This window comes from Anopheles coustani, chromosome X (assembly GCF_943734705.1).
Source record: "Anopheles coustani chromosome X, idAnoCousDA_361_x.2, whole genome shotgun sequence".
NCBI classification, from domain to species: domain Eukaryota; kingdom Metazoa; phylum Arthropoda; class Insecta; order Diptera; family Culicidae; genus Anopheles; species Anopheles coustani.
This window is the reverse complement of record NC_071290.1, coordinates 15,017,062-15,041,743: the sequence shown is the minus strand read 5'-3', so window position 1 is coordinate 15,041,743 and position 24,682 is coordinate 15,017,062. Positions and strand designations below refer to the sequence as shown.

The window sequence follows — 24,682 nt, the reverse complement described above, 5'->3', positions numbered from 1 at the left end:
CATTTATGCGTCGTTGTTTCTTTACGTTTCGCGAGCGAACATCCGAGCGCCGCGTTGGTCCGGGACGTCGACGTCGTAGGCTTTAGTTTTACCAACTGGGGAGCTGGACACCGAGCACCGAACCGGGGGCACTTGGGCAACGGGCTGGCTGCACAAATTAGTAAACTGGGTACTAGGTTTCACGTTACGTTAAGTGCAAACAAATTACTCCTGTTACTGTAAGCCCAAATAGACACTCGCCTCGTGATGCTTACTGTCATCGAGTTTTCCACACTGGGGGACAAGGAAAAACAAGCTTTGCTGATTCGTCCTGCGGGATGCGCTTGCGCCGTGATTTTTTGGCATGCCGTGATGATGATAGGGATACGTAAAAGTACGTACGCGAGAACGAAAATAATCCTCCAAACCGCAAGCTCGAGAGCGCCTCTTCGCACTCCACTGGCCCAACCTTCAAGCGGCCAAGGGCGCACGCACCACCCATTGTTGACGTTGCAGCATGTTTTGCATGTATTCCAGGGGATAACCTTCCAAGGATGTTACCTAAAACGATAGCATAACGGCCAGCAGCGAAGATTAAAGGAAAATTTCCAAATTAAAATTCCGCTTCATGTTGAAACTATTGATATGATAATTGTATCGTCATAAAAACACATAGATTCATCTAGTGCCACAGTAGGTACGTAAGGGTTAGTTTATTTCGATCACCCAAGATAGATGTTCTACACTTTTCACGCTGCCGTTCCTTCCCGCCTCCCCGAGTTAGAAATTTTTCGTGATAGGATGCTCGAAAAAGTATCGCTTCTCACGGAACAGATTCCGGGCGACCACGTTGTAATCGTCGTCGCTCGTAATGTACGGTCCCTTCTCCAGCTCGATCGCTAGCAGGCGAATCTTTTCGCTCGTCTCGCGACACAGCATGTTGGCCAGATGCACCTCGTGGTCCGCATGGCGCAGGCCGATGCAGTACGAGCGGGACGCGCGCGAAGCGGTGGCCACCATCGCGTAGATCTGAGTGGCAATGTTCGCCAGCCGGCCCAGCTCAACGTGCCGATCGATCACCTCGATGCCATGCCGCGACAGCACGCACTCAGTCGCCAGCTTCATCCGAACGATGGAGAACTCAATCCACAGCGCCGCCGGATCGAGCGACGGGTGAAAGAATTGTTGCAGGTTGGCGAACTTTTTCGGATGCTCGATCGATGTCTTCTCGAACAACTTCAACAGCACGTGCGACGGATACATGGCAGGATTGCGATCCTTCTTTATCGTTTCGTAAGAGTGCATCTGTGAAAAAACCAGTAGGTTGATTGCGAAACCATTTTCTCTCACTTTCCATACAAGATGTACTACTTACGCCCGCGTATTGCAGACCGGTGAGGGCGATGAAAAAGTTAACGGAATCGAGCGACTCGTCGCCGGTGAATAGCTTCAGTGCATCGTCAAACAAACCCTCGAAAGGGTTCCCAGCTGTAAGTGCCTGTGGACCTAGCAACTGTAATGGCAGCGTGGCGAACTTGAGCAAATTGTCGGCGGAAAACACCTTCGTTATTGCCGCCTCCATTTCAACGTCCTGGCTGTCGAAGTCATCCATCAGGCTTGTAGTCATGTAAATCATGCTCTCGGCGGCGTATATCACGCTGGCCATGCGTGCAAGCTGTTCCCGTACTATTTCAATATCCCTAAAAGAAGCATGTTTAAATCGTCATTGTGTGAGGAGTTCATGTAAGGGTTTCATTTAATGGATGGTCAGATTAAACCGAAGTGTTTTAATGAAATATAATTTAATGCCATCGCTTTCTGAATATAAAGAATTATTTGGCTAAACTGAAAGTAGTACCATTTCGATTTAGTCATTCGAATTTATATTTACGGTACGGTACCCGTACTATTCCGATTCCATTGTATAAGGAGTTCAAGAAACTGTTTCGTTTAATAAATGATCAGATTAATCAGAAGTCTTGATTACAAACGCCCCAATGGCATTGCTCTCTGACTAGAAAGCATTTTTTTGAAAACTGAAAATAGTTTCAATTCGATTTAATTATTCCAATGAACTTACTCCAACTAGTTTAAAATATAGATGAAAATGAATATGAGGCAGCGAGATTATTTTGAAAAGGATAGCTAGCAAATGAAAACCTACATCATTTCGCCGGTCGATGTTTTCGTGTTGATGCAGAAGTCCGTTAGCGAGTTGAGAATCTTTTTCAGCAGCGATACACGCACGACACTCGACTGTACCCGAGCGGCCGAAAGGAATTTGGTCATTATTTCGGCACCACCATGTTCGGTGCCGACCAGATTTGCCTCGGGAAGTTCAACGTGATTGAAATCCACTGTAACCCTCGAAAGCCCCTTGGAACCTATTTTAGTTTGGCTGATATTGACGCCCTTCGTCTGTACGTCGACTAGGAATACGGCGACCGTTCCGTCTTCCTTGTTGAGCTGGGCCATGTTTTTCGTTGACGCTACTACCAGCAGCAGGTTAGGCTCGGCGGCATCGTTTCGCAGCAGCACCTTCGATCCGTTCAGCGTCCATTTTCGGTTCGCAAAATCCAGGTTCGCTACCGTACTGAACATCGTTTGTCTCGAGCTGCTCACTTCGTACAGTGCGCTGGTGGCAACGGCTTCCCCTGCACACATTTTTTGCAAATATTTTTCCTTCAGCACATCCGTACCGTGTTGTGCTAGAATTTTAACGATCGTATTGTGTTCTAGCGTTACCAGCGCTGCGGCACGATCTTCCGACATCAGCTCGCTAACGTATGCCAGTTCGGTTTCTATAAATTGCTTCCCGCCGTACTCCAGTGGACCTTGCAAACACAGTGCATCCAAATTATTGAACGAAGCGTCCGCGCCAGCAGGCTTGAGACTTTCCCTGACTTGCTCAGCGTGTTTTGTCAGCCTGCTTTGTTCCTCCCGGTTTAGAGATTCGGGAAACGTGAGCAGCTCTGTGTCGACGGTTCCCAAAAACATCGACTTCATGAACGGACTCCGTTTCGGTAGCCGCACATGAACCGGTTTGGACAAATCGTTAACGCTGTCCGGCACCGCATCAGAACTGTTAGATTCCTGCGACGCGACCGTACTAAAACCGTACTGAGCCCGGTATGAACGCACAAGCGATCGCGTAAGCGGAATGTACGTCTTTCTTAGCATTTTCACTTGGTTTTTAACGATTTATTTGGCAATATTTTACTCTGTTTTCAACATATCGGTATATTATTTTTGTAACTGACCGGTGTGACAATTTCCCATCTGTCAAAAACATATGTGCGCTTCATGACGTGAATAAATATGAAAACCTCGTTCACAATCGCCAAATAGGGTAGCTTTAAAAAAATTCTTATTTTTAATTCATAGCTACGTAATATGAGCAATTACAATTTTATTTTTTTGTTTAATTTGATCTAATCTTCTAGACCTGTTGTGACATTATTGAAAAGCACAGCAGCAAGCTTATCACAAACTTGGATCACATAAAATGAAAAACATCCCTAAGATGATCGAGTGTGAGCATCCAAAGAAGATTTGAAAATCTATGGATTCTGTTTAAAATCACTGTCCGCTTGGTCTTTCAAACCATATCACTTAAAATTATTCAATTCGCATCTTGGAGAGCGCTGACTGTATCCTCAAAACATTTGTCAAACGCTCTTGACATTTTGCTTGATTTTTCTTCGTACAATTGTCTAAACAATGCACTTTTTACGGAACTAGAAAGTTCGTGCAATGATCTAACTGCATCTCGGATAAGTTATTTACCACTCATGTGCAAAAGAAATCAGCGTCTAGTTCAACGCTGTGTGTAAAGGATATTCAATTGCTTAGCAAGTAAAATAGATAGGAGAATCAGATTGGTCCGTAATCGCACAAAAGCTGTTTTGTGTTAGACGCTTTCGATAATCAACATAACAAAAAATGGCCTGGAGATCGAAAGGATTGAATAATGCTGACCTGATCAGGCAACTTCAAGGTAAATACTATCTGCATACTCACGAATCTGTGAACTACAGGTGGACCAATTTGCTTGTTTGCAGAGTACAACATTATCAAGACCGAATCGGTTGCTCAGGCAATGATAGCGACGGATCGCAAACACTACGTCCCGGAAAACCTGAGCCCGTACGTAGACTCGCCACAAAGAATCGGGTTCGGTGCTACCATTAGTGCACCGCATATGGTATGAATGCAACCGCATCAGAGAACAGCAGCTTTTGATTTTATTTTAAAACCATACCCTATAGCATGCCTATGCGCTGGAGCTGCTGTTGTCGCATCTGAAACCGGACAGCAAGGTACTTGACGTGGGTTCAGGATCTGGTTACCTTACCGCTTGCTTTGCTCGATTTATACATCAGAATCCGGCTGCGACCGGATACGTAGTTGGTATCGAACATCATCCGCGTTTGGTTGAGTTGGGTCGAAAGAACATTGGAAACGATGATCAATCATTAATCGACACCGGAAAAGTGATTCTAGTCGGTATGTGTCTCGTCGATGCTATGTAATAATTTATTCACATTTCATTTAGCAATGTGAACCACATCCATTGCAAACTATAGTAATTAAAAAGATCCATACCGTATGCACCCTGTCATATAGTTTAGTAACAGATTTAATTCCCTCTAAACACTAATTTTGCCTTGCAGAAGGCGACGGCCGACAAGGGTGCAAGGATCATGCACCATATGATTGTATCCACGTAGGCGCGGCTGCACCCGAAATGCCACAAGAGGTCAGTCTATCTGGGCCGCTTAGCTTCCGACGATAAGGCCTAGCCGAAAACAGGGCAAAGTAACAACTATTTAACTGGCTTCCGTTTCCTTCCAGCTCATCAATCAACTAAAACTAGGTGGAAGGCTGCTGGTGCCCGTCGGTCCTGATGGCGGAACGCAATATCTGCAGCAAATCGACAAGGGACTTGACGGGAAGGTGACCCACACCAAGCTGATGGGTGTTATGTACGTCCCTTTGACCGATCTTCAGAAATGATGCAGCGCTAGATGGCTATGCTTAGTGATGACGAGACTGGTAGCAATATTAATACTGCTCTTTCTCGGCTACACTTTCATTAAAACATATTTTTAGACTATTTACCAAATTTGTCAGTTATCGTGAAAACTAATGCGCGCAAAATTGGTTTATTTGTATTTTGTTATATTGCTCTAAATCGTGTGTATTAAGTAAAAAAAAACTCATTAGTTAATCCTTCTAAATAGTGTTCAATTATAATTTGATATTTCTGCACACAACTTTTGAAAGAAACTTTTCCCTAACTTTTTCCTTTGATCATACAATAAGAAAGATTAGCCCAAGCATATATGGTTCTTGAAAAGCCCATATACAATATTAAATCGTTTATTTCATCATCATGAACGAATATGTTTAGTTTATCCAACTAAGTCTATAAATTTATCATATAACAAATATATTAAATAATCATCACGGCAATCTGTTCTACAGATTACATTTGTTATCTATATCCCACCATAGTTACCCGTCAGACAAAACACAATACGCCATGATTGATATACAATAGATATGTTTAACTTATTTATTACAACATTCGTGGTTACATGTGTAGTGATCAATGAATGCAGTAGTTTACGGCTATTTACAAAATTGACAATCGTATGTATACTCGCTACTCAATTCAATGAAGGAGGAGGTTTGTGAGTTCGATCTGTTACACTTTCTGGTAATTTACCTCCGAGTATTAATAATAATTATAATTATCCGGTAGAGATTCTGATGCATTGTTGTTATTACTATTATATTCCTTGATTTCTTTTCCTGTTTGTTCTGAAATGATGATACTGGCACATCTCGGCACCGGTTTGCATTTCCAAAGCATATGTTAATATAAAAATTCTTACATGTTTTAGCGCGTGATACCGCACGAAGTGATGATTAATTGATTTTAAGTCAATGGAGATTCGGCGTTTTCTTTGATTCTATTTGAGTAACCTCCTTCTGAATGCATAATCTTCCGATATGAAAAGAGAAGAGGCAGTGATTTCATATTCTAAATTCGCGCCTCATATGTGTGTGTATATAAAAGCTAGATAGTACAATTGAAAAATGATTGACCAGAGAGGAAGATCTGGAAGGAAGGGTTTGATCAGGTGTGAGCGATGCGGGATGGTGAAATTTAATAAATAGTATATTACATGTGTTGATAGACATAAATGTATGGTGTGAAAGTTCAATGCTAGTTACAGTACAAGAAAACCGTGTTATTTTCGTGTACATTTCGAATACATGTGTCAGGAGTACAGAAAAGGAGAGCTTAAAAGGCAAATAAATAAGAGAGAAAAGTTGTGGCTGTTATACTAGAAGAGTTGTTTCGGGCGTTTGTCCTGCTTAACAAGGACAGGAAAAGTAAGGTCATAGCTCAATAGGTCTGTTCATGTTGTAGAGAATATGCATCTAATCATGTCCATTCCAACGTTATTGATCAAATATAACACTATATGCTACCGTCAAATTACTCCACCTTTCCTAGAATGCAAACGCCTCTCGATAGCTGCATAGAAGAAAACGATCAGCCTTGTGCTTTCGCAAAGCTATGCTATATGCGGGGTGCAGTCAATTCTTCCCGAACACTTTTCTTGCGCGAGTGTTTTATGTACAAGTTCGACCACATTTTCAATTCATAACTCTTTTTGCTTTGACTACGGACTATGTTTCCAATCGTTATGTCTGGTCCAATTATTATGCCTGCTGTGTATGTGTACTATACCGAACACATATGTTTTCTAATCCGATGCTTACAAGTTATGTGGCGGCGCATTAACAGAACACTAATAATGAGGGAGGGATAATTAAAAATCTGCTGCAGGGAGGATTTATGGCGAGAATGCAATGCATATGCATCTAATGCGCTTCATTCCATTCGAAGCTACGTGTGGTTTTGAATATCTAATTCCATACACTAAAATCACCAACGCCGTTCTTCCGCTGCTGCCTACACCGCAAAAAATAACGGCCTGGTCGGTGTTTGTCGTCGTTCATTTTCTTCTTCTTCACACTTTTCGTCTAATTCGCGTCACGTTCGCGCTGCTACGTCACATCGTAACAAGCAGCCGTGTCAGGTCAGATCTAGCTTTCTTTTTCGTTTTCCGGACGATCGACTGCTGGTCAACTTTAAACCTTAATGAGAGGAGATTCGGTATTTGGCTGGACCTTGACAGCTGATTTTGCTGCCACTGGTAGAATCCGGCCTACACCGTTCGTTGAATGCGTGTTTCGCACATTTCCTCTTGTCTGTTTAAAGTACAACGTCGGGCAGAGCGTGTGCCCTGGCCTAGTCTCTTAACGACGCGTCGTGTACAATTTTCCTTTCCTTGTAGTAGATCTCCTCCGACTCCTTGTCGCACAGCAGCAGCACTACAGCACCAAAGAGGAAAATAGCTGCACCCCAACCAACGCCATACGCCCAGCCGAATTCCCAAACTGGACGATTTGCTAAAAGAAGTTGAAAAACATATATTATATCATTACTCACATTACTGTGTATCTCTTGTATTTATTTGTTAACATTTTCAAAATATCACGTTTCTGATATGTACATGTACTTATGTGACCTTCGTATATACACACTTTTAACAAAACCAACTAATTAGAAATTCATTCGATTATCATTTTAATAAACCGCAATATAAGCAGTTTTAAAACATACGGAATATTGCGCGCAGTGAAATTGTTTAATATGACATTACACATATATGGCACAGAAAAAAATCACCAAGTGATAATGAACATAATTGTACGGAATACAATCATCAGAATCGATAAATCCATTGAAAAAAAGAGATGCTCAGAAGTTTCATTAAAATACTATTAGGCGGTAACGAACCGTACTAAAGCCTGTCTCATAGTAAATTGAGCCAAAGAAAGCGCGCTACTGTGGCGCCTCTAGTGGCGTCAGCCGGAAACTGATATTTTTAGTAGTATTAGTAACTAGTAACAATGAAGATGTGAAAGTTTCAGACCTGTAATATAGTTTTTCGCTAAATGCCGTATTTTGAAAATTGAACGACCAAAAATAAATCCGCACAAATAACTGGAGCGCCGGTGGAAAGATTGACAAGGCCTGGAATCCATAATAAAAGCAAAGAAAAATTAAAAATATTTTTCTTTTGTACAGTTATACATAAGGTTTGTTATAAAAATAGGTTTTTACTTTTTGCGTGTTCCCTGTTCTTATAAATTCACATACTTTTTTTGCCGATTTTTCGACCTGCCATTATTCTACGGTTGTCTAAGAGTGGTACAGGGCCAATAAGATTCACTTTGTACCAAAACCAAATTTCCCAGAATTTCGCCTCATCGAAAAACACTGGGCAGTCTCAAAACTTCGTCTTAGACAAACTGGTGGAATAGTTACAGATGTTCTTGGCAAGAGGAAATGAACGGAGGCTGCGAAAACGGTGTCCCATTCCACGACATGGGCGTTAATGCAGGAAACAAAAACAAAATACGTGAATTTAAAAAAACAGGGAACACGTAAATAGTAAAACCCTATTTTTATAACAAACTTTATGTAAAACTGTACCAGAGAAAAATACTTTTCATTTTTTTGTTTTTTGTTTTAATGGGTTCCCGGTCTTTTCAATTTGCTCAGTTGCCTTGGTGCTATAGTTATTTGTGCGGATTTATTTTTGGTCGTTCAATTTCCAAAATACGGCATTTAGCGAAAAACAATAGTACAGGTCTGAAACTTTCACATCTTCATTGTTACTAGTTACTAATACTACTAAAAATATCAGTTTCCGGCTGACGCCACTAGAGGCGCCACAGTAGCGCGCTTTCTTTGGCTCAATTTACTATGAGACAGGCTTTATCAAAGGCATTGTATCGTTCATAGCTAATATCCTCATATCCAAATAAATTGAATATATGTTACAGCGTTTTACAGCTCACCTAGCAACCGGGGCAGTGTATGTAGAACATCAAGAATGATAGCCTACTGCAGAGTAATTGATGTAGAATAGCAAAACCCACAAGTGGCAACACAAACCAGTAAGTAGAATATCCATCACTTTCTAGGATCTACCAGAATGAAAGTTGTCGCGTGGATGTTCGAAGTAGGCACGACCAGTCGAGGGGTGCAGGTAAAAGTAGGGGAAAATCGCTTTCCGGTCGAAAACATACTTTTGCGAGGATTTTGTGATTCGCGCTCGTTTTCTGATGCGAAAAAGCGATCATAGCCTACCTTATCCTGTACCTTTCAACTGGTCGTCTCTACTTCGAGCATCCATGAGACAACTTTCATTCTGGTAGATCCTAGAAAGTGATGGATATTCTACTTACCGGTTTGTGTTGCCACTTGTGGGTTTTGCTATTCTACATCAAATACTCTGCAGTAGGCTATCATTCTTGATGTTCTACATACACTGCCCCGATTGCTAGGTGAGATGTAAAACGCTGTATTCCTTAAAAAGCAATATCGATATTTAAAGAATAATTTACTAACTAAAAAAGATTTAAGAATGAAAATATCTCTAAATAATTGAACTTTTTTTCCCGCACACACCAAATAATGCAATCGTACGTCAATTTATCAACATGGAAAATTAATGAAATACTTACCGATATTCAATTCTGCCGCAAAGCAAATCGGGTACAAAATCAATGCAACCAGCAACGCTATCACTGAGAAGAAACAGAAGAAAGATGATAAAAGCAGTTAGGCATTGATGAAAAGGTCAATGTGTCAATGAAGACATTTTGAGCAGCGTTCAAATCGATCAACGTACGGGCAACCATCATGATGAGCACAGCGATGCGGTAGAACTTGTATTTCAGGTTGTGGTCCTGCGTTCGCAGTCCGAGTCCGGTAAGAATAGTCGCCAGGGCGTCGGTCACCAGCGTAAGAATGCATAATGCGGCTGTTGCTTTGATGTAAGCTGTGGAAGAATAGGAGCAACAATGAAAAGTACTACTCAGGGTGCTAACATCCTGTAATAAAGCACACTTACCAACATCACGGCTTTGATAGCAGCCGGCCGGATCCTGAAGATTGAACGGCAACGGAGACTGATACCCTTCTTCGATGCAGTGCACAAACAAACCTTGGCGCCAGTTTTCCGCCATTAGCCAGTCAGTAGAGGTGAGGGCCAGGATCATCAGTATGACGACAATCACTCCACATATGAAGGCAATAACCTAAGCGAAGAGATGATATTGTATTTCAAGCGCTGTGCAATACTTTATTTTACAAATCTTACCTTCAAGGGACGCGTGATCGTAACGGTTTCGATAGTAGTCGTTGGTGCCATTTTGTCTGGCGAAGGTCCTCGTTTGGTGCTGGAAAGTTAGTACAACCGTGAAATTATTGACTATTATATGTACGTAATTATTGTCTATTGACACACAAACTTCGCTTATGTCTATATAATTCTCATCAAACATTTGTGGTTCGAAAACGTGCGATGAGTTAATGTTGCATGGAAATGTACTTGATCGTTTCGGTTAACAAGTGAATTACTTACCTAAAAAACTGTTAATGCTAATGTGTTGGAACGATTCTTGTTGCGTTTGGAATACTTTTTGTGCTAATGAGAACGACTGATTAGATTGATCCTCGGTCCAGCTAGAAAGCTCACCCTACTCTGCGCTGCATCAACTCAAAAAGGAGCGACACAACACGGCGGTTGGGACGGCGATGGCACAGCGGCGTGAGATTGCGGGTCAGTTAACGGCGGTTGGCAGCGGGTAGGCATAGAAGCATTAAAAGCAGTTTGGAATGTATCTCGGTGTCCGCGTTCTTCGCTTCGCCGGATGTGGTTGCATTGAGGAGAAGATTGAACACTCGTTTCGCGATTTTGGTAAGACGCTAAACGCTGGGATGCTAGGCGTCGCTGAGTAGTATAGAAAACAGACACTCTGAAATACCAGCTCTAGATGAAGAAGCCAAGCTGCTTGCACGCAACAAGATTATGAAATAATAATACTTTATATCTATTCGCTGGATTGGTTAGTTTTTCCTTCGCACAGCGACGTGCGTGACGATTTGTTTTAGTGGGAAATAATTCTTTTGAATGATGTGCATATGCCCTTAAGGATCACGCTCCTATGGAAAGAAATAACATTAGTACTTTCATAAAGCATTGTTATAGGTGACGGTGATATTGAGTCATACGTTAGTGAACTTTGAGTCATATTGTCCACAAAGCAGATTAGGTGTACAAGATCGTTTCACGCGTCTCTACATCCATTCATTCGCACTTTTGAAATGTACGATCACGCATAAATGAAATGAATCTCAAGACAACTAAGCTCTGATCTATTTATATTCAAGCTGATGCTCTAAATTGAACGCCCTTGGCCAACATCACGCACGATTTTCAAATCTAAATGGAATCATCGTACGCTGAACATACGGCTTTCGTATCCATATTCTCCGCGAGATGATGCTAGAACAAGGCAAATGATTCTTTATGCTTTTCGTTTCGCTGGTAGTCACACTTCTTTTGTTTCGCTTTTCTTTGTCCACTATGTTTTAAGAAATCAAAAACCAATGTTTTGCGTATGTTCCACATAGAAGCAAAAGTTACTAGAGTATTCTATCAATTAACGTACACTCCCGGAACAAAGCATATTATTTAAAAAAAAAGGTTAGAGTCTGGTGTTTTCTAGTCAAAACAATCAAAACATTCTGCTTTATGCAGCTTTTTTTTTGTTTCTTTGCTCTCGATAAACACACAAGCCACACTTCATTAAATTGAACACAGTTTACCTTTCTTTAAAATAGTCCAATGTAACTGATTCCGTATCGAATTCACTATAGTCCGGCAAGGAGTCTCCATCGATTGATTGTACACTAGTTAGTCCGATTTCCCTCTGATAGTAACTATCACCTTTTGATGTATAGTTTCTGGACATCGTTTCTAGGCACTTGTACGAGCTATTCAGAAAAGCAGTGGGCGAATATCTGATTGATGGAAGTAAAACAGAGGCCGACTTTTCGCTATAAATAAAAACGTCATATATGCCCATTTATGGAATTAAAGCAACGGTGGGAACACTTTTGGTTCTTCGAATCTTTCCATTTTTAAGATCTGAACTTTCACCAGCTAAATGGGAAGATCCTATCCCTGGCATGGATTTCTTACCGCACAATCTTTTCCCTTCAAATCGATTTTCCTCAGTTCTTATCCGGCAGCGCGATACAATTATTGTTATTCGTAATGTGTAAGCAAAGAGTGAGGAAGGTTAGAATAAAAATATAGTGAAATACCTTTTCTTTCAGGAACCCCTTTCTCAACTATGAAATTTCTGACTTATAAATAAGAGCAGGCACACAAACTCTGCTTTTTTCTTCGCTGTTTAGATACGGTGCGCTGAATACTTCTCCTTGTTGGATGAATTAATTTCATAGTTTAAAGAGTAGATTTATGCTATTTGAATATTGATTAATGTTTTTTGTTCTATAATAAACAATAAATGTAATTTTAAACTCGTTTATTTAATATACTAGCTAGGTGTAATAAATAAGATTTAGTGTCTATTATTTTTCAACTGAGCGTTATAAACGGGGTAGCAAATTTTATTCACAGAAGTTGTGGTCAAGATAGTGTAATCAAATTAACAAACTGAGAACCGTTTTTTTCCAGCAGAGATTAACCATAGATCGACATTCATAACCTATGTATTGTATATCCATAAAAATTTTAGCAAAACAACTACTCAAACACTTGATTACCATTTAAAACAGGAGAGTATTTTGAGCAGAAAATGAAATCGCGGTACGATAAGCGTATACACACTGTTATAATGGCGCTGGCTAGGGCGTATACGCTCGATCGATTTTTGTCACTGTTGATACTTGTATGTCGAGTGTCGAGTAAAGTTTTATGGATTGTTTTAAATGCATTTCTCGCTGATCGTGCACAATTTCAACAATATGCATGAGTTAATGGATCAGAAAAAATAATTACCTATTTTTAAATCTGGCGAGCATTGAAAATGGCTTTGGACAATGAAGAAATTAAAAAATCAAAGTTTGGTGTAGAAATCAACCTACCCTTACAAGACGCCATTCGTGGAAAACGTACCTTCTTGTCAAATGGTTGCCTGCTCAGGTAATCATTTGGAGTTTAGTCGGACATTCTTGCAGGCGCGTTGGTTGAGTCTGGTACGAAGAGATTAATCTGTGTCTTGATTCTAGGAATACAGTTCGAGGAACTATTCTATTGTTGGTGAAAATCATCCGAGCAATTGATCGCTTCAATGCCAGTTTTGCTGCCGTAGAACGAACACGGCGTTCATAGTTTTAGTTGGTAGTCTCCCGTCTTCTTGAAAGTGGAAAAAATCGTCGTCAGTGTGTTATTCGTCGTCTGTTATAATAAAACCGAGAGAAATTACAAGAACTCTGTGATAAGGACGAAAAAGGTGTAAAGGCGTAGTGTTTTTCTTAGAAGTGTTTTTGGGACGAAGCGTCGACAAAGGAGGAGAAAGTGTGCCCGTTTTTATGTTTTTGGAGAAGTATGTAAGCGTATATATCTCGTTTTCGAGCAAAAGTTAGTGAGCAAAAATTTCTTAAGAAGGCTGTGTGCGTGCGCGCTGTGGTGTTTTACGAAAGTTTCTTCGTACCGTTTCAAAAGAGGCACACAGTGTAAAAGGCCACGCGAAAACTTTGCGGACACAACGCAACAGAGCAGGGCAAAGAATATATATATTTTGCAGTCCCTTCCCAGCAACTGTACTTTGCATCCCGTGTAAAGATCTTTTTGACGCGTTGGAGCTTCTTTGGCCGAGAGCAACTGCTGCTGCTGTGAGGCCATTTTCATACCTCCGCTGCTGAGGTCGGTACCGAACAACAAGCAGCGAAGGAGAAGAAGCAGCTGCGCACTCGAGGGGGAGGAAGTTGTTTCGCTAGTTGCTAAGCGGAAACGCTTCTCTATACGGTGTTAAAAAGTTTAAATTAGTTAGACTACAACGCAGTGAAACGATATAAAGAACTTTGGTGTGCGGAACTGCAAAGCGAAGCAGTTGGCAGAGCAGTGCAGCTGCCTCTTGCGTCGTGCGAGAGTTGGTGATGTCAGTGTCGGCAGCGGCTTCAAATTGACAATTGCAAGCGAATAGTAAGAACAAAGCGGAACGCGGAGCCGTTGTCGGCGTGTGCATTCAAACAGTGAAGGGAAAACAAAGATCGATTGACTCTCGGACCTCTCTGGGGACATCGTGTAGGGCAGATGGCCTACTAACCGTCGCAGCCATCTATTCGGGCCCTCTGGCCGTGCATTATATCTATGGCCGTTAGCTATCGACCCTGAATTTGCAAGTCGAACGTCGACGTCGTGTCGGATGCGGGTTGGTCCCGAGAACGCTGGATCTCTAGTAGGTGCACCGTAGCAAGCTCTCACCTAGGTTGCGGACGAAGGGAGGAGAAGGGTTGATTCAGCGGACAGTGAACGGCAGGATGTCGGACACGGCATCGCATGGTTTGGAGTTAAAAACGGGCACTGCTTCCGGCAGCAGTGTCGTCGACCGGGGTGGAGGAGGAAGTGGTGGTGGCCGCGGGGACGATAGCGACTCGTACGGTGGTGAGCACGACGGCGGTGGGGCTGGTATTTACGGTGGCAGCGGCGGTGCCATGTCGTTGTCATCGTCGACATCCACACTCCGCTCGCTGACACCAAGCGTTGGGATGAATGGAGCGGGTGGCGGAGGTGGTAGTGGCGGCGGAGGTGGCGGCGGAGCAGCTAGGAAGGATGACCATGATGCTCAGTACCACCAGCAGCGGGATGAACTCGTCCCGTCTCCAATGTCATCTTCCGGTTCGGGGCGAGAGAACGCTGGCGGTGGTGGGCAAGGTACCGCTACCGAGTCGGCTTCGTCCACCCCAACGCCACGAACGCGATACACCGTCTCCCAGCTGATGGGGCTGCGGTATACGAACCTATCGAAAATGAAACCGGCCTGCATCGAGGATCCTAAGTCGGAGAAGCACCTGAAGATGATCAGCATGCTGGTAGTGCACCACTCCGACGCACCCTACGACGACGATACCGGTGGTGGAGGCGGAGGAGGAGCAGGAGGCGGCGGCGGAGGAAATGCTGGTTACGGACGGAATCGATCGTATGGAGGAATTGCTACTCTCGCAGGAAACGCTGCTAATGGCGCTGGTGGTGGTGGTGGACCTGGCCAGCCCGGCGGAGGCGGAGTAGGGGGCAACGGTGGCGGGCTTGGCGGTGGTCGCAACGAATTACGTCGTGCTGGCGGCGGTGGTGGTGGTGGCGGGATGGCCGATCCGAAGGAGCGTCTGCGGCGGGAGGACGGTATCGTTCTGTCTCCTCAGCGACGCTCGTTCAACATGGGCTGTTTGATGCCGTCGCCACCGACGTCCAGTGGTCCCGGCACCCTCGGACTCTCCGGCAGCTTGTTGCGCTCCGAACCACGGGACATGATGGTGAGCCGCGAGCGGCGTATCGGCAGCGGCCGCATTCTCGCTTCCGACATGTCTTGGGATTACCGAATGGACGCGAACGAGTATCGCGGTGGCGGCCGGAACGGTGGTCCACCAGCCTCCGGGGGTGGAGGATTTCGCGACCGGGACCAGCTGCGCGACGGCAAGGACATGCGTGAGATGCGCGACGTGCGCGGCGAAGGTCGTGACATGCGTGGCGGAGACGGCCGTGGCGAGATGGCAAAGGGTGAGGGGGGAATGCGCGGTCGGAACAGCGACAGAGGACACCCGCACCCGGACAAAGATTATCGCGGTATGGACCATGATGATGTTGGCATGGGTGGACGCGGCTACGATCGACGCAATCTCAGCTCGAACCGGGACTACGATCGGCAGGAGAAGGAGAATCGCGGCGGCGGCGGTGGTGGTATGCGAGGCTTTCACAAGGGCGGCAACTATAACGATGGGGGCGGCCACGGTGGCGGCGGTGGTGGTGGTTACGGTAACAACTATGGCTACAACAGTTACAACAATCACTACGGCTCGAACAGCAACAATCATCACCACGGCGGCTCGTCGTATGGCGATCGGCGTCGGTACAACAGCGACAACAACCGCGAGCAGGAGGAACCCGAGTGGTTTAGCGAGCCCACGTCCCAGCACGACACGATCGAGCTGCGCGGCTTCGACGAGCCCGTTTCCGAGCACGACGAGGACGAAGAGCCCAGCGATTCGCCAACGAACGCCAAGGACACCGACTCGAAGCAGGCTGACCGTCAGTCGGAAGACGGCAGCGATGCGGTAGGCGGTGGCGTTTCAGCCCGGTCGGCATCCCGAGGCTCCGGCGATGAGCCAATCGGCAGCACCAAACCAGCCGCAGACGGCGATGCCGAGGACGAGCGTGGCGAGCAGGAACAGACCAGGGCACTGGAAGAACCGAACGAGCCTGTCGGTAGCGCTAGTGACGGCAAGCAACGGGTTGGCTCCGGACGCCCGAAGGCAGGCGAGGACGATTTCAGCATGTCGGACATCTTCAAGCTGGACTTCCAGAACTATCCATTCATGTTTGTAAGTTTGCAGTTGGCCTGTTTCAGCGATGCGTGTTGTTTTTACTATTTGGTATGCGTCACTTCGGAATGAATTCTTTTGGGAACGGCCCACTAACATCATTACTAGTTGGCAAAATATCTACGGCAGCTTAACTCGCCGTAAAGAAATCATACAACAATTCAATACCATCGAAGGAAATGAAACATTTTGTTGGAATAATTCATTCATCAACATACGGACTTGTTTTTAGTTCAAACCTATTATTCTTTTGATATTGTTCATTCCTCTAATATATTCTGCAACAGCCAAGCCACTTCCCATCAGCTTCATCATACACCGTCTGTCTAGGGTTTTGGTAACCAGTCCTTTATTTGTTTCCAAATAAATAGTTTCCATGGGTTGGGTCTGGGAACAATTTAACGGATGTAGCTGCTTGAGGACGATTTCGCATCTTCGTGTAAACTTGATGCGATCGGGCACTTGAAATTGATTGATTTATAGCGTCGAATACAACCTATAATGTGCAATAATCATCAGATACAATAATGTCAATAGAACAAACACAAACAAACAGTCTGTAGTTTATTTTTCTGCTGACCACAAGTAGCTGTTTTACTTTCCTTTTACGTGTGGTTAGAAAATTAATTCAAGATTATAATGTAACGCAATTGAACGCAAAAATTTTGGTCAATAAGTGTCGAATTGCTGGCCCACAGTGTATGCTTTCATGTGCACACGCATTCAATGAGTTAAATTTAGAGTCATGTTTTGAATACGGTGGAGGGAGGAAGAGCGTGCCTCGTGCCAAATAGTTTCAAACCGCACTCGGCTGCTCCAGTTTGTCATGAATCTAATTGCTTCTTGCCTTTCGCAGAACGATCCGCTGGAGAAGTCGGAATCGAGTGAAGGTGGTACCGCCGGCCAGTCCCGCTTCTCGCAGTTCTTCCGCCAGGATGGTTCCGGCGGGAAGGGCACCGGTTCAGCGACGGGTGCGACCGCCGTCCGCAGCCGCAACAACTCGCTGCAGGAAGAGATCGACAAGATCATCAAAGACTTTGCCAATTACGAGGAAGGGGGTGCGGCGCCAGCGGGCAACAAGTACTTTGCACCGATCTCGCCCGCCGCCACCTCCAACCAGTCGATCTCGTTCATGGAGCTGTTCAGCCGATCGGCCGCAACGGACGCCGCCGGTAAGTTGGCAAACGATGCGTCGCAGCAGCAGCAGCAACCGCCGGTGAACCCCCCGCATGCCAGTGCCAACAGTAGTCAACCGTTCAACGGGCACGTGATGCAGCAGATGAAGGCCGGAATGCTGCCGGAAGATCACCGCCACCAGCAGCAGATGCACCAGCAGCTGCAGAATCGCAGTTTGCAGCAGATTCTGGGCGTGTCGGTCGGTGGTGGTGGTGGTGCTGGTGGACCGCCGAGTGGTGCGGCCGGCACTCCCTCGCCGTCCGCACTGTTGCCAAATATGGCCGCCAATCTGGGCCAGGTGCATAGCGTCGAGGAGCTGGAAGCTCGCTTCCGCCAGACTGATCTCAACGGTGGCGATGGTGGTGGAACGCCCGGAGCGGCCGGTGCAAGAGGCAAACCATCCGAGGGCGGTCCGAATCATCCGTCAGGTGAGTTTGTCGGTGCAGCTGGCGCACCGGCCGTGGGTACAGCGGTAGGACCGGCCGGTGACGGCGAAATGATGGTTCCACCCGGTGCAGCTCCAGACATGCGTGCCCCCAACGCTCCGGGCGCCGCCATTCCGCGACTGATCATGCCGGCCGGTGATCCGGTGGCTGCTGCGATTGGCGGCCCGCTTGGGCACGCGCCGCAACATCCTCCGGAAGGTAGCACGGTGCCGCAGCAGGAGATGAACGCGTTCAAGAAGCTGCTCGCCCAGATGAGCGAGAAACAACCCGGCCCGGCACCGCAAGTCCTTACCCATCATTTGGCGCATCAGCATCCGCCAGCGCATCTAGCTGGTCCTCCCACTTTGCCACCGCAACCCGTCGGCCACCTGCCGCCCGGACAGATGAATCCAATGCACATGAACCCGATGCATCATCTAGGTAAGAAATGGTTTTTTTGGAACAGTTTTTGGGAGGATTATCCATACATCCGTATGAGCTCTTTATCTATATTCGTTTTTACTTGAAACTATTGCTAAGCGTTCACAAACCTACTACGAAAATGAAGTATGCAAAAGGACATTAATTTTTCTTGCTCTGTAAGATTGAAATTGAATAATTTTGTAATGTTCAAAGGAAGAATGCAAATGGCTTGTGATTATAATTAAATAATAAATTGTTGTTTTCTTTCTTCCGTTTTGTTGTGCTGTGAACGTAAAACGAAATCGCTCTTTTGTTCGAGGATTACACTTGCTTCGATATGAGTGGATTACCAATTTTCGTTTTTAGTTGAAACTGTTATTAAACATTCATAAACGTGCTACGAGAAAATAGAATGCAGGTGGTATCAATTTTCCCAGCTCTATCAGATTGAAATGAAAAAATTCTATGTTGTAAAATATAATTTTCTTCCATTTCGTTTGTGTTCCAGTTTTCCAGATTGCTTCCTTTATTTACACACTTCGTGTGTGCAACAAAGGTAGCGGTATGAATGCATTTTTTCGTTGGTGCAATATGATTTGGCCATCAGTTGCGCAACAATCGCTCCTTGTTCGGGTTTCAATTGCTTTCATTCTTCAAACCGAATAGATATCACTTATTTTTCCGATTCGAGTTGTCCCGTCTTCACGACACATTTAGTGTGAACTGCTTTTACGTAATGTTTTGCGACAATTTTTCAATTAATATTGTGTTCGATTTGTTCAAGACATGAATGTCAGAACCATGACGCACTATTTTGGTATCGATTGTGTGTGTGTGTTGTGTTTTTGTTTTCTTTTAAGTTAGGGTTTCCATTTAAAGCAACGTTTGTGGGCTGTATCATCTGAAGGATGTTACTAAACTCTCTCGGGATAGTAGCGGGAATAATGAAAACTCACTGATGCTTTCCCCTTTTTTTGGTTATGAACCATATGAATAATTGACGATGTATTTTTGATGTCCTTCAGCATTGGTGTTACTAGTATTGAGTAATTAATAACACAATAATGTTAATTAACATCTTCTTGTTGTTTAATCCCTCTTTCTTCATATGAAAAACAGTAAATGAGTCACGTACGGCTGAATTGTTGAAGCTCCCGGATACCCAAGCTCTAATGCTCGGGGTGGCACGGGGTGAAATTTCGCACCATGCCCTCTGGCAGCAGCTGATCAACCCGGGCACCGCTCAATCGCACCGGGAAATCATTTCCACCGTGCTGTGCACCTTCCCGCCGCAGTCGCGAGTCGTTTCGCCGAACCTGATGCTGAACGCAGCACCCGGCACCATTCCGATACCGCCGCCGACGACGCCCGTGCCGGCCAACGCCAACCTGCTTTTCCATCCGAAGCAACAGGTGCGTCTATCGCCGCTACCGAACGGTGTTGGCCCGCTGCAACAGCGCATTCCGTCGCCCCGCGAGCTACAGTACCACACGCAGACGATCATGCAGAACGCGCTGATACGCAAGAAGCTCGAGGAGCAGCGAGAAAACTATCGCAAGCGACAGGAACAGCAGCAGCAGCAGCAACAGCAGCAGCAACAGCAGCAACAACAACAGCAGCAGCAACAGCAGCAGCAGCAACAACCGCAGCAACAGCCAGCACCCGTTCAACAACCAAATGAGGCAGATCAAGAATCTCACGATCAATTGAAGGAACCGCAGCAGCAACAGTCGCAGCCGCAGCCTCAACCGCAAGGACCGCCGTCCCAATCGCCGCATCACTTTGCCCAGTATCCGCAACTGGACCAGGAATCGGCGAATTCACATCAGCCACATCCGGCACCTACGCAACCGCCGCAGCACCTTCCGGAGTCCGGTGAACAAGGACAGCAGCAGCAGCAGCCGTCCGCTGCACCGCAAGGTAGCGAGCAGCCGGCCATGGCAATGCTTAAAGCGGGCCGACCCAATAGCACTGCCACGTCCGGTACGGTGAATGTCATTTCCCCATCGAAGCAAAACGTCGCGCAGACGCATCAGGTTGCGTCTCCGACGCCGCTAGCTTTCACACCCACATCCGTGCTCCGTAAGATGACAGCGGCACAAGAAAAAGATCCCGAGCAGGGTTCTTCTCACCATCAGCAGCAGCAGCAGCAGCAGCAGATGCAACAACAACAGCAACAACAGCAGCAGGGGCCGGGAACGCCGATAGTTCCGTACATAATCAGCGAGCATCATGCGGAAATAGTGCCCATGATTGGGCTCAACTTGAACACGTTGCTCGATCTGCAAACGCAGCAGCAGTACATGAAAATGCATCACCAGCTGCAGCAGCAACGGCAGCAGCAGCATCAACAACAGCAGCAGCAAGAGCAGCAACAACGGCAGCAGGTATCGCAGCAGCAGCAACGGCAGCAACCACCGCCAAAAGTGATCGGCTTTCCGCCAATGCATGCCTCGCAGCACCTGCTGCCTCTGCACGGTGGCGGCGCACCTCACCATCAGCCGGGGCCACAACCCCCGCAACCGCAGCCGCCCGGTGGACCGTTCGCGAGCTCGGACGCACCGGTTTCGCAGAGCGAGCAACAGCAGCGCAACTTGGCCGCACTGCTCGGCCAATCCGGTGGCCAGTTCGGTCCGCAGGCTGGGCACGCCGGCGGTCCACCGATGAGCATGTCGATACACCACCAGAACCACATGCCGGTTCCGGCGCATCTCAACTCGCTCAACCCATTGCCACCGATGCCGCCGCCGCCGGCGATGCGCAATCCCGGTCCGCTGCCGAACAACATTCCGTGGAACCTGAAGCAACAGCCCAACGCGCCACAACAACCACAGCAACCACAGTCGCAGCAGCAGCAGCAGGGTGGAGGAGTAGGTGCCGGCCAGCCGCTTCTACCAGCGCAACAGCAGCAGCAGCAACATATGGCGCTGCCGAAACCGCAAGGACGACCGATTCTGAAAGGTAATACATGAGTACAAAAGCCTCATCACTTTTACTTTCTTGTCGGAGATCTGCCTTCGATTTGGTGAAGAGTTCATTGATTAGTTTATTAAGACAAGCAAAAGGTTCTTAAAAATCAATCCTCTTCGTTGAGAACATATTAAACATAACTAAATAATAATATTTTTCGATGCTGCTCGAATTTGTTTCGAATCGAAGTACGGTCGAGCATGAAGAGTGCATGGGTTTCATTCTTCCACTCCTTCCCACACATAGTTAGTCTGAAATACTGAATTCGGCACATGGTAACTGACGACAAATGCTTTTTTAATAATTGGTAAAAATTCATATCGCAGGAATGGTTCGTTCTTGTCGTAGCTTCGCATTTTCTTGCATGTTATGTTAACTCGGCAATGTTTCGTTTTCGGTTTGTTTTGATTTGCAATTAGGTGCTGGAGCAGGAAGCCACATGCAGCAGCAGCAGCAGCAGCAGCAGCAGGGACCGCCGCAACAAGTCCCGTCCGCTCAGCAACAGCAGCCACCACAACAGCAACAACCGCAGCAGCAGACGCAACTGGCTCCTGGTCAGCTTCCGGTGGTACCGATGCCGCCTATGCCAATGAACTTCGCCGGCACCTTGGAATTCCAGGGACCGCAGCAACCGTTTAACAACAGTAACCGAAGCGGAAATCCAATCCTTGGTGCGCATCATCCCGCATCGGTTCAGGGCCCAGCAGCTCAGCAGCAGCCGATGCCACAGGGCCTTCAGCAGCAGCAGCAGCAACAGCAACAGCAACAGCAACAGCAGCAGCAGCATTCACCCAACATGCTCAATCCACATCTTCACCAGCTGTTGCAACGTCAGCAACAGCAGCAGCAGCAGCAGCAGCAGCAACAGCAGCGAGCGATCCGTAACCAACACATGCCGCCGCACATGTCCATGCCACCGCAGCAACAACATCCGCAGCAGCAGCAGCAGCAGCAGCCTTTCCGCATTCCTGGCATGTCTGCCGGCGCCGGGCAGCACCAGCCGAACGTTCCCATTCAGATGGAGCTGAAGCAGCAGCAGCAGCAGCAAAACTCCGGCGCTGGTCCGGAGGGCATGATCAACTACAACCGCGACGGCGGGCTGTCGCCGACCAGCAATCAGCTGGCCCGCTGGTTTTCGCCCGAGCTGCTCGCCCAGGCGTCCGCCGGCAAGCTGCCGTCACTCAACCTCGGCAACCAAGTGATGTTCCTGGAAGAGTTCGAGCGCACCATCCAGCACTCGTCGACCACTGTACATAACTGAGCGCCTCCGAGCGCACCGAGGCGGGTGCAGCAACGCCACTATAGCGCTCTAGAGAGCTTCTCCTAGAGTTACTGAATTTTATTGTTGGAGGTGATTCAGATGAACTCGGGTTTCACTATTCACAGCTTCCCACAGCCGAGGCAATTTCATTCAACCACACGACAATCACCTCCATTCGTCTTAATTGCTGTTATTATCATTCGTCCTTGTGTATTATGCATCAAATGTTTCATGTGTTTATTTTTGATATTTTCCTTATTTATATCATGGTCCATCCTGTAATGGATAAATTTTAAGTATTCGTAAACAACCGGAACTCGGTCGTATAAGGCGTAAGAGAGAAGAAGATACCGAAGCAAGTGGTACGGTGAAAACAAAACTTAGGTATGACAAATGCGCGAACGGTAGCTGTAGCTGTAGAAGAGCGGGAAATTTGAATCGTATTGAAAATCTGTTTGGGAAATGAGCGGGAAAAGATGCTCGATAGTATTGTAACTATTAGGTTGTGAAGGTTCTTCGAATGTATTCCAACATTATATTCGACTTCATTACGACTGGGAGTGTAAAAGGACGGCACGGCATGCTTTTGTTGGTATTGAAAGGTCGTTTGCAAGTGTGTGCTCTTATGACGATGAGCGAACTTATACAGATTCGAGCCCTAGAACGTTAGAACAGCACCGTATGATATGAGCAGAACAAACGTAGGCACATTAGAATTATGTGCATGATGGCAGCCAACGTTAGGAACCCTAGCTCTGAGGCTCATGGTAAGATTATTGAGAATAGAAGCCAGTTAGAACACAAACAGAGAACTAAAGCATGTATGACAAACGATAACCCGAAACGCAGCAACATTTCACTCTAACGGTATGTTATAGGCTTCAGCATGTATTTTACTATACCATAAAATCGCTTCGATATGGTATGGTAATAACTTTTCCTTTTTTAGAATTCCTCATAGCGACGATTTGACTGTACTCATGCAGTTGGCAGCGAATCTTGATGAGACCAGTTTGCATCTGGTCGTCCCCAAAAGTGTCACGTTCAAAAATATTAAATTCAAATCAAAACCCCTAATATTGATTTTCTTAATAATATTCTTTACTGACATTTTGTTCGTGGCTGCAAATTTTATTATATTTTATTTACATTTTATATTTTTTTATCTATATTTCTATATTTTATACTCGAACAATTTCACCCACAGTTTTGTGCCGAACCACGAGATTTCTGCCTTTTTTTTTGGTTTTTAATTGCTTAACCTTTCCAGTAAATTCAAAATATTTGGGTTTTTAACCCTTTTTTTGGTAGTGATTGCAAAAACAAGCAGCATCATAATTATGTGATTTGCCCTAACACTTACATAGCGTGCATGAACAATGTGAAAGGCTATTATTGAGCAGGCGAAACGCAAAAGCCTTGTGCATATGACCGACCGAGGAAAGTTGCTGTCGTTTTGAACCGATCGAAATGAACTAGTTGCAATGGAACCAGCAGCTGTTTCCATGCGGTAGAAGGATAAAAGGAAAGGAATGAAAATGAATGTCCAGTTTCGAGTCCAGACTTGCTCACCACAAAGACTAGGCAGGGCGTCGTCCTAATGTAAATGCGTTCTTATAAACAGCTTCGATGCACTTCGGATGCCTCATTCTTCAATTATGGGCCTATAAAAAGGTGCTTACACAAGTCTAGAGAGATACAGAGAGACAGAGAGAGCTAGTAATAGGTTAGTACCGATGTGTGGAAAATTTGAACCCCGGAGAACTCTAGTAATGAATAAATGCAGCATGCTATCTTCATCGTACGTTTCCATCACCTCTTTCCATACACTCTTTGTTTTGTACGTTAACATTTATCACGGTGTTGCTTCATCTCCCATGTTTGGTGCATGTTCCCTTTGCCGGTAGGCGGGGAAAACAGTTGTGTTCATGGCTTGTCACC

The 24,682-nt window shown here is 45.7% G+C and overlaps 5 protein-coding genes across 6 annotated transcripts; 3 read left to right on the top strand and 2 right to left on the bottom strand.

The window, feature by feature from the left end:
• Positions 1–656: 656 nt before the first annotated feature.
• On the bottom strand, positions 657–3,229 carry LOC131268855 (complex I assembly factor ACAD9, mitochondrial). The gene is made up of 3 exons (XM_058271139.1): positions 2,144–3,229; positions 1,355–1,679; positions 657–1,284 (listed from the first exon to the last, which is right to left on the bottom strand). Exons 1-3 carry the CDS (start codon positions 3,157–3,159, stop codon positions 760–762), a joined length of 1,866 nt encoding a protein of 621 aa, XP_058127122.1. The 5' UTR covers positions 3,160–3,229; the 3' UTR covers positions 657–759.
• Positions 3,230–3,725: 496 nt separating this feature from the next.
• On the top strand, positions 3,726–5,213 carry LOC131268926 (protein-L-isoaspartate(D-aspartate) O-methyltransferase-like). The gene is made up of 5 exons (XM_058271224.1): positions 3,726–3,976; positions 4,041–4,183; positions 4,248–4,485; positions 4,653–4,738; positions 4,834–5,213. Exons 1-5 carry the CDS (start codon positions 3,922–3,924, stop codon positions 4,993–4,995), a joined length of 684 nt encoding a protein of 227 aa, XP_058127207.1. The 5' UTR covers positions 3,726–3,921; the 3' UTR covers positions 4,996–5,213.
• Positions 5,214–5,547: 334 nt separating this feature from the next.
• Positions 5,548–12,267, bottom strand: LOC131268622 (transmembrane protein 47). 2 transcript variants are annotated; one of them, XM_058270853.1, is made up of 7 exons: positions 12,248–12,267; positions 10,500–10,868; positions 10,236–10,314; positions 9,987–10,173; positions 9,765–9,914; positions 9,598–9,660; positions 5,548–7,470 (listed from the first exon to the last, which is right to left on the bottom strand). In XM_058270853.1, exons 3-7 carry the CDS (start codon positions 10,284–10,286, stop codon positions 7,310–7,312), a joined length of 612 nt encoding a protein of 203 aa, XP_058126836.1. In that variant the 5' UTR covers positions 10,287–10,314; positions 10,500–10,868; positions 12,248–12,267; the 3' UTR covers positions 5,548–7,309. The 2 variants fall into 2 exon arrangements, with proteins under 2 accessions (XP_058126836.1, XP_058126835.1); XM_058270852.1 differs by lacking the exons at positions 10,500–10,868; positions 12,248–12,267 and adding an exon at positions 11,747–11,892.
• Positions 12,268–14,431: 2,164 nt separating this feature from the next.
• On the top strand, positions 14,432–16,390 carry LOC131269342 (uncharacterized; the record flags this gene model as incomplete). The annotated part of the gene is made up of 1 exon (XM_058271694.1): positions 14,432–16,390. A coding segment is annotated over exon 1 (1,959 nt), but the record flags the coding sequence as incomplete, so codon positions are not given.
• Positions 16,391–16,431: 41 nt separating this feature from the next.
• LOC131269449 (histone-lysine N-methyltransferase 2D-like) lies at positions 16,432–24,434 on the top strand. Its single transcript, XM_058271810.1, has 4 exons — positions 16,432–16,486; positions 17,343–18,528; positions 19,630–21,471; positions 21,900–24,434. The coding sequence occupies exons 1-4, from the start codon at positions 16,439–16,441 to the stop codon at positions 22,739–22,741; spliced, it is 3,918 nt and encodes a 1,305-aa protein (XP_058127793.1). The 5' UTR covers positions 16,432–16,438; the 3' UTR covers positions 22,742–24,434.
• The last annotated feature ends 248 nt before the right edge of the window (positions 24,435–24,682 follow it).